The 18,920-nt window shown below is 47.1% G+C and overlaps 1 protein-coding gene across 1 annotated transcript; it reads left to right on the top strand.

The window, feature by feature from the left end:
* Nucleotides 1-1,853: 1,853 nt before the first annotated feature.
* Nucleotides 1,854-18,093, top strand: LOC116520135 (palmitoyltransferase ZDHHC3-like). Its single transcript, XM_032234286.1, has 9 exons — nt 1,854-2,032; nt 4,961-5,049; nt 9,045-9,115; nt 10,669-10,781; nt 12,415-12,476; nt 14,707-14,827; nt 15,895-15,967; nt 16,089-16,218; nt 16,908-18,093. The coding sequence occupies exons 1-9, from the start codon at nt 1,854-1,856 to the stop codon at nt 16,997-16,999; spliced, it is 930 nt and encodes a 309-aa protein (XP_032090177.1). The 3' UTR covers nt 17,000-18,093.
* Nucleotides 18,094-18,920: the final 827 nt, after the last annotated feature.

The raw sequence follows: 18,920 nt of genomic DNA, 5'->3' as shown, positions 1-18,920 counted from the left end.
GTAGTTACAATAACATTTGTAGGAATAATACTGTTTGCTTATGTATTAGTTCAATTCTTGCATCAGTGATCCTTTGCCTCTAATTTCTACCTCTTTTGTCTAACGATCGATCAAACAAATCCCACATTAAAAAGGCATTCTGTTTCTTCCTTATCTTTTATTATTACTGTCAGCCTATCCATCTCCGCACATCCTAATATTTTTCTAATTATACTCTCCGCTGTAGGCATATCCTCGTTTTTTTTCCAATATTGGGCAAATAGAATTCTTGCTGCTGTCAACATATGCATGATTAAATATGTAAATCCCTTTAGGATAAGCTTTCTGGTAATATACCTAACAAAAGAAAGAAAGAAAAGAAAAAAAAAACAGAAAAGGAAATTCCTAATTTTGTATCCATGGGCAGGATTTGTGTGTGTGTTTGTGTGTGTGTCTGTGCTTATGTCTGTTTGTGTGTGTGTAAGCAGTGAAGTTGTCTTCAGAGGTTGTGGGAGCTTCATCCCTGGAAGCTTTCAAGAAGACACTGGACTGGTGTCCAGTGGTGTAAGGGGGGGTTGGACTAGATGACCTACAAGGTCCCTTCCAATTCTGTTAACCTGTAAATCTGAAATCCTAGGTTTAAAATGCTGCCCTATCAATTGCATAAAGGAATCAAATTGGAAGCTTCTTGTGATTTGAAGAAGTGGAGAGGAAATTCTCAGTTTTGCATCCAGGGCAGTGAGGAAAGCTGCAGATTTCCATCTTTCTTTCTTTCTTTCTTTCTTTCTTTCTTTCTTTCTTTCTTTCTTTCTTTTTCCCTTCTTTCTTTTTCCTTTCTTTCTTTCTTTTTCCCTTTTCTTTCTTTTTCCCTTTCTTTTCCCTTCCATTTCTTTCTTTCTTTACTTTATTCTTTCTTTTTCACTTCTTTCTTCTTTCTTTTTCCTTTCTTTCTTTTTTCTCTTTTTTCTTTTTCTTTCTTTTTTTCTGAATATGCAGATTTTGCTGCAGGAACTTAGTCTTTTTTCAATACTATATATATATATATGATATACTATATATATATACTATCTTCTCTTCCTTCCTTTCTTTTTCCTTTCTTTCTTTCTTTCTTTCTTGTTTCCCTTTTCTTTCTTTCTTTTTCCCTGTTCTTTCTTTCTTTTTTCCTTCCTTCTTTTCCTTCTTTCTTTATTTTTCCCTTCCTTTTCCTTTTCTTTCTTTTTCTTTCTTTTTCTTTCTTTTTTCTTTCTTTTTCTTTTTTTTTCCTGAATATGCAGATTTTGCTGCAGAACTTAGTCTTTTTAATATATATATATATATATATATATATATATATATATATATATATATATATATATATATATATATATATATATATATATATATATATATATATATTTTAAAATATATATTAATATATATATGTTTTGCTTCCTTTTGTTGGGGGTGGATTTGCTAATGCCGGGGCAAGATGACTGGCGTTAATGAATGAAATCTTTCCAATTACTAGAAAAAGCTCAACCCATCCAATGAAAGGAGGGGAACATCTGCACCCCTCCAGATGCTGTCGCTCTCCTGCCACCCAGGATTGTTACTTATTTATTTAGTGTACGGCAACCTTAAGGCTGAGCCTTAAGACATTTTAAAAAGGTGCTTCTGGGGGTTCAGAAGCAGTTAATAGTGCCTTCACAACAGCCCTGCCAGGTAGGCTGGTGTGGGAGGAGGAAAAAGAGTGGCAGGCCCCGTCTCTATGGCAACGGGAGCCGGGTGGCTGTATGCGCCTGCGCTTCCTTCCTCCCGCCCCCCCCTCGTTCCACGGAGCGGCGCGGCGATTGGCCGAGTAGTGGAGCGAGGGGGCGGGACCGGAAGCGACGGCCATGGTTGCCATGGGGGCGGCGGCGGCGGGGAGCGGGGCCCGGTGCCGGTGCGGCGGGAAGGGGCGAGCCCGGCTGGACCCCTGCGGGGGGCTCTGCCTCCTCCTCACGTACCTGAGCGTGGGCTACGCCGATTACGTCATCCTGGAGCACATCCTGCTCCAGCCCGGCTTCCGGGACAGGTAGGCCCGCCCCCAGCCCTCTGTACATGCTCAGGAGCCCCGGGTTTGGGGTTCCTTTCCCCGGGGTGGGATGGGGCTTCTCGGCCTCCTTTTTGAGAGGGGAAGGCAATGATTAGGTGGAGGGGGAAAAAAGGAGCCCTCTGCACATGCTCAGGAGCTCGCTGACCTAGCAGGAATTTGCCCTCTGTACATGTTCAGGAGCTCAGTGATCTAGGAGGAGAAAGAAGCACTTTGCACATGTTCAGGAGCTGTGCCCTAGAAGGAAGATGCGCTCTGCACATGCTCAGGAGCTCACTGACCTTGTAAGAAGATGCCTTCTGCACATGCTCAGGAGCTTGATGATCCAGAAGGAAGATGCCCCCTGCGCATGTTCAGGATCTCAGTGCTATGGAAGGAAGATACTGTCTGCACATGCTCAGGAGCTCACTGACCTAGCAAGAATTTGCCCTCTGTACATGTTCAGACACTCAGTGATCTAAGAGAAGAAAGATGCTGTCTGCACATGCTCAGGAGCTCAGTGATCCAGAAGGAAGACGCCTTCTGCACATGCTCAGGAGCTCAATCATCTAGGAGAAGGAAGATGCTCTCTGCACATGCTCAAGAGCTCAGTCATCCGGAAGGAAGAAGCATTCTGCACTTGTTCAGGAGCTCAGGGACCTCGGAGAAGAAAGATGCTGTCTGCACATGCTCAGGAGCTCAATCATCTAGGAGAAGGAAGATGCTCTCTGCACATGCTCAAGAGCTCAGTCATCCAGAAGGAAGAAGCATTCTGCACTTGTTCAGGAGCTCAGGGACCTCGGAGAAGAAAGATGCTGTCTGCACATGCTCAGGAGCTCAATCATCTAGGAGAAGGAAGATGCTCTCTGCACATGCTCAAGAGCTCAGTCATCCGGAAGGAAGAAGCATTCTGCACTTGTTCAGGAGCTCAGGGACCTAGCAGAAGAAAGATGCTGTTTGCACATGCTCAGGAACTCGGCGACCCAGAGCGAAGGGGCCTTCTGCACATGTTCAGGAGCTCAGTGACCCAGCAGGAGGAAGAATCTCTCCACGCGTCTTCGCTGATTGGGAAGGAAGATCCTCTCTGCACATGTTCAGGAGCTCGTTGATCCAGAAAGTGCCTTCTGCACATGCTCCCTGGCTCAAATGGTCCCCGTGGGTCGAAATACCCCGGTGTCCAATCCGCAATCAGATAAAAAGAGATTATTTTTTAAACATTAAACATCTGTTCAGTGCCGAGGATGACCAGCTGGTGGCGCTAGACATGATGCAAATATATGCATGATCTTCCCATATTCTTTTTTTAGCAGATTTTTAAATTATTTTTTCCCTTCTACAACACCTTACAGTAATTACATCAACATTGTTATGTCATCATACCTGTACATGTATATAATATTTCGCTTCTATATTTACACACCTTTATACACAGTTCTATATATATGTCGCATTTGTGCTGATAAATAAATAAAGGGAGACTAGTATAGATCTATTTCAAGCTATTTAGCTCTCATCAGCTAGCCATACCCTTACTGGGATTTGAATCTGTGCTGTATTACATATTAAGCAGTTGTGTTAACCACTAAGCCACAAGGTTCTCCTCCTTTATCAGCTGAGCCAGGTATGTTTTTTATGTCACAACCCCTGATATGCCCAAATATGGGAGGAAGCATACTGCTTCTATATATATATATTTATATATAGTTTTTTGGCTTAATTAATTTTATTCTTGTTTTGCAGCCATTTGTACCAATTGTTCCAAATTTCATAATATTCCGACTCTTTTTTATCTTTTAATTTCAGTGTTAATTTGTCCATCTCTGCACAATCCAAAGTTTTTTTTTTTATCACTAAATCGTCCGAGGGGGTAATTATTTTGTTTCCAGCATTGGGCAAATGCTATTCTAGCTGTAATTAGCAGATGTGTTAATATGTACTTAATTTTCTTTGTAGATTTCCCTTTGATTATTCCACAGTAGAAAGATTTTGGGTTTGTATTTTATCTGTTCTCCTGTAATTTCTTGCACCCATTTCCAAATTTTTGTCCAATATTTTTGTCTTTCCGGGCAGGTCCACCATATGTGATAAGGTTGTAAGGTTATAAGGTTTATTTCACTTGTATGCTGCCCTATTCCCGGAGGGACTCAGGGCGGCTAACAAACCAAGGGGAGGGAATACAGACAAAAGGAAGAGACAAACAAACAAACTATAGAGCCAATTTAAAAGCAGTCAACAGCCACACAATTCGAGAGGGTTCCAGCACAAAACCGCGCTCGACTAAACCGCGTCCGACTAAACCGTGTAGCTGACGTCATCAACAGGGCGACAACAGCGCGGAGACAGAAGCACGCTGTAAACCCTAAACCTAAAATTAACCCCTAAACCTAAACCTAACCCCCCTAAACCTAACCCTTAACCTAACCCTAAACCTAATCCTAACCGTTAACCTAACCCTTAACCTAACCCTAAACCTAACCCTTACCTTAAGTTGAATCGGCTTGGTTTCAAAGCGCTATTTAAAGCGCCCTTCTTTCTCCGCGCTGGCTGTTGTCGCCCTGTTGATGACGTCAGCGACGCGGTTTAATCGGGCGCGGCTTAGTCGAGCGCGGTTTTGACGGGTCACGATTCGAGAGGGGGTGGGAACTCATCAGCCCCAGGCCTCCCGGAACAGCCAGGTTTTAACGGCTTTGCGGAAAGCCTGAAGGGTGGTGAGGGTCCGGATCTCCACGGGGAGCTCGTTCCAGAGGGCCGGAGCAGCCACAGAGAAGGCCCTCCTCCGGATGGTAGACAATCGGCATTGGCCAGTGGATGGGATTCGGAGGAGGCCTAGTCTGTGGGATCTAATAGGTCTGTTGGAGGTAATTGATCATAAGTCCCTTGTACCTTTTTACTTCCCATATTAATTCTAACCACCGTTCTCTTTATTTCCAGCTTCTGGTGTCCTTTCCATGCGGCGGCCTTCAACCTCGTCGTTCTGATGCTCCTGATCTGCCACACCAGAGCTGTCTTTGGCGACCCAGGTGATCATCCATGTCTCTAGTTTTGGCAAAACTGTTGCAGCCAGGCCGTCACAACTCCATAACTGTCGTGCTGAGTTGTGCGTGTCGTTTACTTTTCCTGCCCCTGGCGAACCCAATTCAGTTTCGCAGTCTGTCTTGGGTGGCGCGTTAAACGTTTCAAAAGTTCGTTTAGCGACCGAAGTCCCTGAATAAAGGGACTTAGGGCCATTTTTTCGCCCGTCACGCAAAGGTTGCATGATCAAAACTCAAGACGCGTGGCAACTGACTCGTATTTATGACGGTGTCCTGCGTCACGTGATCCAAAATGTGAAACCCATCACGGACGTGTTCCTCTTAACGACCCTGTGCCTGGCTTAACCCCTGCAGGGATTCCCTTTACAAGCGGGGTAAGGAAGGTCGTAAAACAGGGCAAAACTCAAAGGTCTCGCTTAGCGACAGAAATTGGAGCTCCATTGTGGTTGTAGGTCGAGGACTCCCTGCGTAAGGCCTGAACTTAGACAGTGGGTAACTCCCTCTCCGGTCAGTAGGTTAGGGCAATCTTTTCCAAACTTGGCAATTTTTGAGGCGTGTGGACTTCAACTCCCAGAATTCCCCAGCTCTCTTGCCGCCCGGAGTCTTCCGAGAGTGGGCGGCATACAAAACCAATAAATAAATAAATGTATTAAAAGCATGCTGGCTGGGCAATCCTGGGAGTTGAAGTCCACCCATCTTAACCCTGCCAATGTCAAGATGTACTAAATAAATAATAAAATCCAAATTGCAATTATTATTTTTTTGCTTTCGCTGTTCTCTCGGTATTGTGTTGAAATGGGGTTCTTGATTTTTAAGGAGCATCACTTACGGATTTATTGTCGCTTCGACAACTTCAGTTTACGCATCTTTAGAAAGTGGGGTGTTTTTTTTTAAAAAAAAATCTGCAGTCTGAACAAATGATTTTACTTTCTATTTTTTTTAAACTTTTAATATACTTTTTGCTTTTTCTTTGATTTCTTTCTTTTCCTTTCTCCCTGCTTACTACAAAGACTAAAATAGAATAGAATTAGAATAGAGAATGGAATAGAATTAGAATAGAGAATAGACAATAGAATAGAAAATTAAAATAGAGAATAGAATGGAATAGAATAGAAATAGATTAGAAATAGAATAGAATTAGAATAGAAAGAATAGAATAGAAATAGAATTAGAATGAAATTAGAATAGAGAATAGAAAAGAAAATAGAATAGAGAATGGAATGGAATAGAATAGAGAATAGAATAGAAAAGATAATAGAATGGAATAGAATAGAATAGAGAATAGAATAAAAAATAGAGAGTGGAATGGAATAGAGAATAGAAAAGAAAATAGAATAGAATGGAATAGAGAATAGAATAGAAAATTATAATAGAGAATAGAAACTAGAAAGAATAGACTAGAATTAGAATAGTGAATAGAATAGAAAAGAAAATAGAATAGAGAATAGAATAGAAAAGAAATTAGAATAGAGAGTGGAATGGAATAGAGAATAGAATAGAAAAGAAAATAGAATAGAATAGAGAATAGAATAGAATTAGAATAGAAAATGGAATGGAATGGAAAAGAATAGACAATTGAATAGAAAATTATAGTAGAGAATAGAAACTAGAAAGAATAGAATAGAATTATAATAGAGAATAGAATAGAAAAGAAAACAGAATAGAGAATGGAATAGAAAAGAAATTAGAGTGTGGAATGGAATAGAGAATAGAATAGAAAAGTAAAGAAAATAGAATAGAATAGAATTAGAATAGAGAATGGAATGGAAAAGAATAGACAATAGAATAGAAAATTATAATAGAGAATAGAAACTAGAAAGAATAGAATTAGAATAGAATAGAATTAGAAAAGAGAATAGAATAGAAAAGAAAATAGAATAGAGAATAGAATAGAATAGAATTCTTTATTGGCCAAGTGTGATTGGACACACAAGGAATTTGTCTTTGGTGCAGATGCTCTCTCAGTGTACATAAAGAAAAATAAAATGCATTCATCAAGAATGATAAGATACAACAGTGACCGTCAGAGGTTACTAAATAAGCAATCAAATCATACTAGGGAACAAATGAAACAGTACAAATCCTAAAGGCTCAAGCCACAAGGTCCGTTCGTTTTAGTTTCGCTGCCAAGATTGATCTGTAGGCCTCTCCGCTTGGGCTCGTCCCTCCGGATTTATTGTCCTTTTCGACAGCTTGACTTCAGTTTACGCATCTTTAGGAAGTGGGTTTTTTTCTTTTTAATTTGTTTCTTAAGTCCACAGTCCAAACAAGCCGTCCCTTCGTTTTAGTTTGGCCGCCCCCGAGGCTGATTTATGGAGCTCTCGGCTTCTTTGCCTTCATGATCCCAAATCAAAATATTTATCAGGCCGGAATTCTCCAGCTGCGTCACTGCCAGGGGAACATCTTCGGTTGAGTAATCGTTCCGTGGTCAAAAAAGTTTGTTCTGTTCCTGTTGCTGGAGAGAGCAAATGACGAATGGAAAAGGGGGGGGGAGAGATGATGAGTCTTTCTCTCTGCCCCCCCCCCCCCCCCGGCTGCCAAAAAGCTGGCTTGTTTTTCCATTTGTTTGCTTCAGAGATGTACTTAATGGGCTCTTTGGATGAGATTTGAGATCGAGAACTGGAACCGTGGCCAAATAGATGCTGCAGAACAGGACAAGAACAGGCCTCTGACGTAAAAGCCACCTACTTCTCTCTCTCTTTCTCTCTCTCTTTATCTCTATCATCTTTATCTCTTTATCATATCTCTCTATCTCTCTATCTATTTATCTATCTATCTATATCTCTCTATCATATCTCCCTCCTTCTCCCTATCTATTTATCTATCTGTCTATCTATCTATCTATCTATCTATCTATCTATCTATCTATCTCCATCATCTTTATCTCTCTCACACATCTCCCTCCCTCCCTATCTATCTCTATCTATCTATCTATCTATCTATCTATCTATCTATCTATCTATCTATCTCTATCTTTATCTCTCTCTATCATATCTCCCTCCTTCTATCTACCTCTCTCTTTCTCTCCCTCCCTCTCTTCCTATCTATCATCTATCTATCTATCTATCTATCTATCTATCTATCTATCTATCTTTATCATCTTTATCTCTCTCTATCATATCTCCCTCCCTCCCTCCTCCCTCCCTCCCTCCCTATCTATCTATCTATCTATCTATCTATCTATCTATCTATCTCTACCTTTCTCTCTATCTCTCTCCCTCCTTCCCTCCCTCCCTCTCTATCTTTATCTCTATCATATCCCTCTCTCTTCCTCCCTCCCACCCTCTCTATCTACTTTTATCTCTCCCCCTCCATCTTTCTCTCTCTCTCTCCTTATCTCTATCAACTCCATCCATCCATCTACACACACACACCGTTTCCCCGAAAATAAGACAGGGTCTTATTTTCTTTTGATCCCCCCCTGAAATAAGTGCTGGGCCTTATTTTCGGGGAGGTCTTATTATTTTGGAGACTCAGGAGGCCCCATAATCTCGGCCTGCGGATCAGCTGATCCAGAGAGGGCCGAAAGTTCTGTCTCTCTTTCTGGCACACTCTTGCCAGCCCTAGCGTCTCTGGGACGACCGCTCTTTTTGCGGCCGCCGCTAAGAGAAGCGGTGCGGAAGCTAGGGCTTGCAAGAGCGGCCTCCCTGATGCCTGACTCCGAAGGCAGCTGATATCTGTCAGACGGCCCTGGCCATCCCCTCTGCCTCCGACACAGAGCCCTCCTCCGAGCCTCCCCCAGACTCCAGGACTGGCCCAGGTTCCTCCCCAACCCTCCCCACTGTCTGATTCTGCTGCCAGCTCCGCAGGCCCCTGGCGGGCCACACCCCCTTGCAGTTGTTAAGCGAGCCACACGATCATGAAGTGAATCAGGCTGAAGAGCCACAGCCATCTCGGGTTGACAAGCGAGGCGAGGCGTGCCCCCCCCCCCCCCCAAGGTTAAATTCAATTTTAGCTAAGGTCTCGGCATCTTGCTTTTTCAGGGGTGGTGCCGCTGCCCGACATGGCCCTCGATTTCTCCGATCTCCGGAGCACCAGCAGCAACAACAGCCGTGTGAGTTGTGAAACGGGCAAGTTTTTCTCTCCCCACAAGAGGTCAAAGATCTGCATGGTAGGCCTTATTGATAGCCTTGGAGGGGACGGGGGGGGGGGGGAGAAATGCACATTATTTCCTGTATTTTCCTTTATGGGTATTTAATGTGCACCCACCTAGATCAGTCTCTCCCCACTTTGAAGGGTTTATGATAGGTGGACATCAACTCCCAGAATTCCCCAGCCAGCTGGCTTTCATGCTTAAGGCGGGACTAGAACTCACCGTCTCCTGGTGATTGGCCCAAAGTCACCCAGCTGCCTTACATGCCTAAGGTGGGATTAGAACTCACCATCACCTGGTGATTGGCTCAAAGCTACCCAGCTGCCTTTAATGCCTAAGGCAGAACTAGAACTCCTTGTCTCTTGGTGATTGGCCCAAAGTCACCCAGCTGCCTTTCGTGCCTAAGGCGGGACTAGAACTCCCCGTCTCCTGGTGATTGGCTCAAAGCTACCCAGCTGCCTTTCATGCCTAAGGCAGAACTAGAACTCCCTGTCTCCTGGTGATTGGCCCAAAGTCACCCAGCTGTCTTTCATGCCTAAGGCGGGATTAGAACTCCCAGTCTCCTGGTGATTGGCCCAAAGTCACCCAGCTGCCTTACATGCCTAAGGTGGGATTAGAACTCACCATCACCTGGTGATTGGCTCAAAGCTACCCAGCTGCCTTTAATGCCTAAGGCAGAACTAGAACTCCTTGTCTCTTGGTGATTGGCCTAAAGTCACCCAGCTGCCTTTCGTGCCTAAGGCGGGACTAGAACTCCCCGTCTCCTGGTGATTGGCTCAAAGCTACCCAGCTGCCTTTCATGCCTAAGGCAGAACTAGAACTCCCTGTCTCCTGGTGATTGGCCCAAAGTCACCCAGCTGTCTTTCATGCCTAAGGCGGGATTAGAACTCCCAGTCTCCTGGTGATTGGCCCAAAGTCACCCAGCTGCCTTTCATGCCTAAGGCAGGACTAGAACTCCCCGTATCCTGGTGATTGGCTCAAAGCTACCCAGCTGCCTTTCATGCCTAAGGCGGGATTAGAACTCACCGTCTCCTGGTGATTGGCCCAAAGTCACCCAGCTGTCTTTCATGCCTAAGGCAGGACTAGAACTCACTGTCTCCTGGTGATTGGCCTAAAGTCACCCAGCTGCCTTTCATGCCTAAGGCGGGACTAGAACTCACTCTCTCCTGGTTTCTATCCTACCACCTTCCCCCTCAGTTCCAAATCAGCTCTGATATTTTGAATGCGGGGGTGTCTCACCATAGAGTCCTTGGCCCAGAGCCCTCCCGAAACCTGGAGTTCTCTCCAGGAGGTACGCTCTATAGTAACGTAAGCCTCATCCTACAGCTGTCAAGTAGCGTATGGCTGGCTGGGGGAATTCTGGGAGTTGAAGTCCACGGGGTCTTAAAAGTCGCCACGTTCGTAAACTCCCAGCTTAAAGAAATTGGAGAAAAAAATATTCCCTACAAATGCCTCTTCCATCGTTTCATCCAGCATTCCCGTTTCATTTCATTTTTTAAAATTTTTTATTTTAGAATAACGAGGACTGGACCGTTTGCAACCGGTGCGAAACCTACCGGCCACCCCGGGCTCATCACTGCCGCATTTGTCACCGCTGCGTCCGCCGGATGGACCATCACTGCCCTTGGTGAGGGTTCAAGATCTCTGCACCATGGGCCCTGAGCTGCTTAGCCTGATGGGTTCTGTGGCACAGTTTGGTTTGAGGTTTTTCCACCCCACTTGTTTCCAAGTCAGGAACAACTTCCCGCTTTTACAGAAAGTCCTCGGCTTACAACAGTCCACTTAGTGACCGCTAGAAGTTTCACTCTTAACGACCGTTGCAGGTCCCCTGACCCAAATTTCACACCGTTGGCCAATTTACGACGGCCGCAGCCTTCCCGAGTCACCCGGTCCCCTTTTGCGACCTTCCAAACGAATCAACAGGAGAGCCCGATTCGCTTAACGACCATGTGACTCACTCAACCACGGGAGCAGTTCCCTTCACCCGCTGCGGTCAAGGTCGTAAAACGGGAGCAAAACCCACTTGGCAAATTTCTCACTACTACTTCCTCTGCCACCTCCCTCGTCGGGACGCTGGGAGTCCTATTCCTATCAACCGTTTTGTCAAAGATTGATAAAATCTTTGAGAAATCTTCCCCTGGAGGATGAAGCGAAGGATGCCGTATTTTTTCCGGGTGTCGCATCACCTGTCCAAAATATCCAACTTCCGCTTTTATTATCCTTTGGATGATTCCCTTTGGCGTTTCCCAGGCGGTTTATCCCCTCCTCCTCCTCCTCTCTGATTTTGTCGACCCAGTAAGTAAGAGCCGAGGTGGCGCAGTGGTTAGGGTGCAGTACTGCAGGCCACTTCAGCTGACTGTTATCTGCAGTTCAGCGGTTCTAATCCCACTGGCTCAAGGTTGACTCGGCCTTCCATCCTTCCGAGGTGGGTAAAATGAGGACCCGGATTGTTGTTGGGGGCGATATGCTGACTCTGTAAACCGCTTAGAGAGGGCTGAAAGCCCTATGAAGCGGTATATAAGTCTAACTGCTATTGCTATTGCTATAATAACAGCCGCCTGTCAATCCACCTTTCAAATGCTTCTAGTTCAGAGATGGCGAACCTTTTCGGCACCTAGTGCCCAAACCAGAGCGGACATGGGGCTGCGTGCTTGTGCTCGCCGGAGAACCAGAAACCCAAAAACCAGCACACACATGCCTGTTTTGGGGCTATTTTGCGGGCCGTTTTCAGGCTACTTTTGCGGGCCAGAAATGGCTTGAAAATGACCTGAAAATAGCTCATAGACAGCTGGAAAATGCCCCAGGAAACTTCATGAAAAATGGCCCCAAAACTAGCCTGAAATTGGTCGCAAAACAGCCAGAAAACACCTCCAGAAAATGGCCTGCAAATGGGCTGAAAATAGCTCAAAAACAGCTGGAAAATGCCCCAGAAAACTGCCTGAAAAATGGCCTAAAATGGTTCCCCAAAAGAGGCAGAAGACACCCCTGAAAATGGCCTGAAAATAGTTCAAAAACAGCTGGAAAATGTCCCGTCGTGACTGCAGAAGTCCTTTTTCATTTTGAAAAGACGCCGTTTGAGCTTTCTCCATCCTTGTCTTGATTTCCGTGGTCATGTCATTTCCCACTTAGCAACATAAATTTTGGGGCTCGGGTTCTGGTCGTACGCCGAGGACCTACCTATAATGTGATTTTTGACGTCGCTGTGGGTTTCTTTTTAAAAAAATAATAATAATTATTATTATTATTCTTTTCCTTTGCAGGATCAACAACTGCGTGGGAGAACTCAACCAGAAATACTTTATCCAGTTCCTTTTCTACACAGGTATTGTTTTAAGAAGTGGGATCCAATCCCGCTGGGATCCAAGGAAGGAATCACGCATGGGAAGGAAGTGGAAGAATCAGATCAGATACAGATTTAACAGAGTGGGGAAGGGACCTTGGAGGTCATCTAGTCCAACAACAACCCCCCTCCCCCCCTGCAAACAGGAGACCCTACACCATTTCCGACAGATGGCAGTCCAGTCTCTTCTTGAAAGCTTTATCCCAGATTTAACAGATTAACAGAATGGGGAAGGGACCTTGGAGGTCATCTAGTCCAACCCTACAGATTAACAGAGTGGGGAAGGGACCTTGGAGGTCATCTAGTCCAACCTCCCCTCCCCCAAACCGGAGACCCTACACCATTTCCGACAGATGGCAGTCCAGTCTCTTCTTGAAAGCTTTATCCCAGATTTAACAGATTAACAGAGTGGGGAAGGGACCTTGGAGGTCATCTAGTCCAACCTCCCCTCCCCCAAACCGGAGACCCTACACCATTTCCGACAGACGGCAGTCCAGTCTCTTCTTGAAAGCTTTATCCCAGATTTAACAGATTAACAGAGTGGGGAAGGGACCTTGGAGGTCATCTAGTCCAATCCTACAGATTTAACAGAGTGGGGAAGGGACCTTGGAGGTCATCTAGCCCAACCCCCCCCCAAACCGGTGACCATTTCTGACAAACGGCAGTCCAGTCTCCTCTTGAAAGCTCCCAAAACTGCTCCCCCACCGCCATCAAGGATAAGAGAGACCCCCGTGGTTTATGCAGGCAATCCTCGACTTACGACCATTCATTTAGCGACTGACTTACGGAGGAGGCTAAGAGGCCGAATGAGGATATTCTGCTTTTGGGGAAAATGGAGGCGCGCTTGCAGCCTTCGTCCACTAGAGGCTGCTCTGGCCCCACTTTTCTTCCCTTATTGATTTCTCCTCTCCTCCAAAGCCTACAATCGGTTTACACTTTGTAGTAAGGGTAGTCTTTGACTTACGAAAAGCCGAGGTTAGGACGGCGGTGGGAAAAAAGGGAATTGACTCCGTGATTCATATTTACGACCGTTGCAGCAGCCCCGTGGTCAGGTCCTCGAAGTTCTGACGCTTGGCAACTGACTCGTGTTTACGACGGTCGCAGTGTCCCCGGGGTCGCGTGATTTTTGCGACCTGACAGGCAAATTTTACTGTCTCGCTTAGCAGAAGGAATGTTGGGCTCGATGGAGGCTCTAGGTCGAGGACTACCTGTGCAGAATCACGGGGCTGGAAGGGAATTGGAGGTCATCTAGTCCAACCCCCTGCTCAGAAGATAGCATAACAGGGCTGGAAGGGACCTTGGAGGTCATCTAGTCCGACCCCTGGCTCAGAAGACAGGATAACAGAGCTGGAAGGGACCTTGGAGGTCTTCTAGTCCGACCCCTGGCTCAGAAGACAGGATAACAGGGCTGGAAGGGACCTTGGAGGTCTTCTAGTCCAACCCCTGGCTCAGAAGACAGCATAACAGGGCTGGAAGGGACCTTGGAGGTCATCTACTCCAACCTCCTGCTCAGAAGACAGAAGAATAACAGGGTTGGAAGGAACCTTAGAGGTCTTCTAGTCCAACCCCTTGCTCAAGCAGGAAACCCTATCCTGTTTCAGACAAAGAATCCTCCAATCTCTTTAGACTAGATTAGATTAGATGGTTATATTAGATTAACAGGGTTGGAAGGGACCCTCAAGGTCTTCTAGTCCACCCCCACCCCTGCTCAAGCAGGAGACCCCCCTCCCATTCCAGACAAACGGCTGTCCAATCTCTTCTTTAAAACCCTCCAGTGATGGAGGAAGGAAGAATAAAAACATAACACAGTTGGAAAGGACCCTCGAGGTCTTCTAGTCCAACCCCCTGCTCAAGCAGGAGACCCCCTCCCATTCCAGACAAACAGCTGTCCAAAGTCTTCTTTAAAACCCTCCGGCGTCGAAGCCCCCACCGCATCTGGAGGCCAACCGTTCTCGCTGATCCCACCGATTTTCCGACGAGGGTTGGGAAAAAACCTGAAACATAACCCTGGAAATCCCACCCACCCACCCCAAAAAACCCCTGCAGGGGGAACCCCTTGTTTTTTCTTCCTTCTGGTTGTGGGAACGGACCAGAAGGAGCCTGCAAGCTTAATGAGGGATCCAGAGAGGAAAAAAATTGGCTTGGAGACTTCCTTTTCCCTTCCCCTCTTCAATTATCTTCGGCGTCGGCTGACCTATTTCTCCGGCCACAGGCTTGGCGAGTCTCTACGCCATGGGCCTGGTGTTGGCCACCTGGGTGTGGCCCCTGGACAGGATCTCGGCCAGCAGGGCCGAAGGCTATGAAGGCGGCGTGGCCGGCAGCCCCATCCAAATGTAAGTCCGTCCTTTTCCCCAGCGCAACGAAATTAAAAAATGAAAATCTGAATTTATTGTTTGAGTTCAACCCTCCCGAAAGGGTGCGTTTTCCATCCCTCGGCCCTCAAAAATAAAAGAAAATAGAAATACAGTCGAGAGAAATTTGCCATGTCACCCGGTCCTTGCCAAGAACAACTGGCGTGCCAGATTTTTGGCACGGGGAGGAGAAAATCCAGCCAATTTGGCACCGGACGGAAACGGGCCGATCTCTCTCTCTCTCCTCTCTTTCTCTCTCTCTCCTCTCCTCTCTCTCTCTCTCTCTCTGTGTCTCTCTCTGTCTCTCTCTCTGTCTCTCTCTCTCTCTCTGTCTTTCTGTCTCTCTCTGTCTGTGTGTGTCTCTCTCTGTCTCTCTGCATGTCTCTCTCTGCCTCTCTGCATCTCTGTCTCTCTCTGTCTCTGTCTCTCTGTCTCTGTCTGTCTCTCTCTGTCTCTCTCTGTGTCTCTGTCTGTGTCTCTGTCTTTCTCTCTCTGTGTGTCTCTCTCTGTGTCTCTCTCTCTCTGTTTCTCTCTTTCTGTCTGTCTGTCTGTCTCTGTCTGTCTCTCTCTGTGTCTCTCTCTCTCTGTTTCTCTCTTTCTGTCTGTCTGTCTGTCTCTGTCTGTCTCTCTCTGTGTCTCTCTCTCTGTCTCTCTCTCTGTGTGTCTCTCTCTGTGTCTTTCTCTCTCTGTTTCTCTCTTTCTGTCTGTCTGTCTCTGTCTGTCTCTCTCTGTGTCTCTCTCTCTGTCTCTCTCTCTGTGTGTCTCTCTCTTTTTCTCTCTTTCTGTCTGTCTGTCTGTCTGTCTCTCTCGTTTGAGGGGAGCAGAAGAAAATGAGAAAATAATAAATTGAAGGATTTTGTGTTTCAGTTCCTCCCTCTTTGGAATTTGGGGGTGGGTGGGAAGGTGGACGAAACTGGGCTTTGCTTCTGGGGGTCGCTAAATTGTCCTTGTTTAGCGACCAAAGTTAGAACAGCGCTGAAAAAAAAGAGGCGTAAGACCAATCGACCCATCACCGATTCTCTGCTTTTCTCCCCCGCTTCCTTTCCCAGTGCTCACCGGATTATCTTACTGGTGGAATCCATCCTCTTCGGCCTCTTCGTCACGGTTATATTTTACGACCAGGTGTGGTTGTAACTCGGGGCGGGAGGGGATTGGGGGGGGGGGCTCGAGAAAGCCTCAAACCTTCTCGCTCCTTTCCCCTGCCCACCCCCCTCACACACCACCGCCCCGGTCTGCCTTCCAGGTGGTCTCCATCATCACCGACGAGACCCCCTTAGAGCAGCTGCGCAACCGGCTCCAGAAAGAGGGTCCCCGGGGAGGGACCCCCAGGCGCAAACCGAAGATCGCCCTCCTGCGCGAGGTCTTCGGCCGAGGTGCGTCGGGACTCCAGGACAAAGGACTCCTTTCTATGTGTTTGCCTCCTCCTCCTCCTCCGTCTCCCTCTTCCACCTCCTCCTCTTATTCTTCCTCTTCTTCCTCCTCTCCTTCTTTTCTTTTTCTTCCTCCTCTCCTCCTTTTCTTCTTCCTCTTCCACCTCCTCTTCCTCCTCTTCCTTTCCTCCTTTTCTTTTTCTTGTTCTTCCTCTCCTTTTCTTCTTTTCCTTTTCTACCTCCTCATTCTTCCTCCTCCTCTCCTCCCCCTTTTTCTTCTTCCTCCTCTCCTTTTCTTTTTTTCTTCCTCCTCTCCTCCTCCTCTTTTTCCTTTTCCATCTCCTCCTCTTATTCTTCCTCCTTCTCTCCTCCTTTTCTTTTCCTTCTTCCTCCTCTCCTCCTTTTCTTCTTATTCTTCCTCCTCTTCCACCTCCTCCTACAGCTCCTCCTTTCCTCCTCCTTTCCTTCTTCCCCTTCCACACCTTCCTCCTTCTCCTCTCCTCCTTCCTCTTCTCTTCCACTTTCTCCTTTTCTCCCTTATTTTCTTCCTCCTTCATCTCCACCTGCTCCTCTCCTCCGCGTCTTTTCCTGTTCCTTCATCACCTACTCCTCTTCCTCTCTTATTCTTGGTTATGGGGGGGGGGGGACAAAGACCCACCCAAAACCTTCTTCTCCGCTCTTCTCCCGCCCAGGTTTTGTCATCTGCTGGTTTTTCCCCTGCAACTTCACCTCGTCGCCTGCCAGCGGCCCGTCTTACAGCTATCTGCCCAATTACGACGTATGAACATCCTCTGGCCCGTCCTTCTCGCTTCTCTTTCTCTCTTGGAGGGGGGGGGGAACCGAGGCACGCCCCCTCCCCAATTCATCCGCTGCACTAAAAGAAGACCACCAGATGAGGTGATCCTATGGAACGGCTCCTTCCAAGGCTGAAAGAGGGTTCGGCCGATCGGATGGCCTTCGAACCTTGCCCCCCTCCCACCTCTTCTTCCTGGCCCATGGTGCGCCTCTCCGAACAGCGTCCGTGCTTATTGGCCTGCCCTGCAGGGAGGTTTTTTGGGGTGGGGGTGGGGGGGAAACAGCTTGGACTGCGGAGCAGAAATGGGACGTCCGTGACCCATGAGAGAGATTTTCCCTGGGGTGAAGCCGGCAATCCGTCACTCTTAATCTTGACCTTCTCTGACGAAGCCACCGGGCCCCAGACAGGAGTTCAACAGGTAGGGAAGGCCAGAAATTTACACCCCTTTTCGGCTTGCCCCACCCACCCCGATTGAATCACAGCTGCTCCCCCTCCCCCTTTACGAACACAGCTCGGAAGCGTCGCTAAGCAAGGCACTCGTACGGTGATTGGCAAAGATTTGACGAGACCCCCTTTTTTTAATTTTACTTTTTAAAGTTAATCGCCGCGGTCTTTAAGCGAATCACGCCGTCCTTAACCAAATCCAGATTCCCTTGTTGGATTGAATTGGCTGGGATGCTCGCACACGACGGATCCCGAGATCCTTCGCCACCGTCATAAATGGGAGCGTCCAAATTTGATCCCGTGGCCCAGGAGAGCCCACTTTTAGTGCAAGGACCTGACCGTCGTAAGTCACTTTTCCCCCCCCCAGTCCCGTCGCAACTTTGGTCACTAAGTGAATGGTTGAAGGGGAGCACCTGCTGTATTTAAATCGGGGTGTCGGGGTTCCAAATAGTGTCCAAAATTAAATCAAGAATCCGAGGCGAAGGAAGGCATTGATCTGCCACTCTAGCATCTGTGGGAGGTTACAACTCTATGCCCCTCTCTTCCCGTAATAGCCAGCTCAGTCCCCCCAAAAATAAGGACAACGCCTTCCCAAAAGGTGGCTCAGTGGCTAAGACGCTGAGCTTGTCGATCAGAAAGGCCGGCAGTTTGGCGGTTCGAATCCCTCATTCCGCCTAATGGAGTGAGCTCCCGTGACTTGTCCCAGCTTCTGCCAACCGAGCAGTTCGAAAGCACGTAAAAAATGCAAGTAGAAAAATAGGAACCACCTTTGGTGGGAAGGGAACAGCGTTCCGTGCGCCTTCGGCATTGAGTCATGCCGGCCACATGACCACGGAGACGTCTTCGGACAGCGCTGGCTCTTCGGCTTTGAAACGGAGATGAGCACCGCCCCCTAGAGTCGGGAACGACCAGCACGCATGTGCGAGGGGAATCATCACATTCTGAAACACACAAACCCAGCCATCCCTCTTTGTTACACCTTGTAAGTGTGATCCCTTTTTTGCTTTGCAAGGCCCACCCCCTCCCCTCCAGGTCCTGGGTTCAGATCCTACGTATCTCACCCCAGAGACCTGGTTAAAGGTGTACATGTTTACATGCTCACAGTTCGGGTCCCTGTTTTACGCCCCAATTTTTCAGTGCTGGGAGGGCAGTGTCCCCTTCTCCCCGTCCCCTCGACCTCATCCCTCCTACTCAAAACAAGGAGTGAGATTCCTCTCCTTCCTTTACCCAGAATTTTCCCTCCTGCCTCCTCCTCCAAATTCGTCCCGGAGCCCCTGTTTACCTGTAAATAGACTTTATTTATTAACTTTGTTTATTGAGGCTGCCTCATTGGCGGTTTTTTTTTTTTAAAGACAAGCGGGTAAGTGGTCCATCAGCAGATAAGTTTGAAGTTTGGCTCTCACCCTGGCTGCTCAAATTGGGTTCCTTCCCTGTTTTGGATCCCTGGGGCTGATAGAAGCTGGGA

The sequence above is a fragment of the Thamnophis elegans genome, chromosome 17 (genome assembly GCF_009769535.1).
Source record: "Thamnophis elegans isolate rThaEle1 chromosome 17, rThaEle1.pri, whole genome shotgun sequence".
NCBI classification, from domain to species: Eukaryota; Metazoa; Chordata; class Lepidosauria; order Squamata; family Colubridae; genus Thamnophis; species Thamnophis elegans.
The sequence above is the reverse complement of the archived record's forward strand: the minus strand, read 5'-3'. Positions and strand labels throughout refer to the sequence as shown.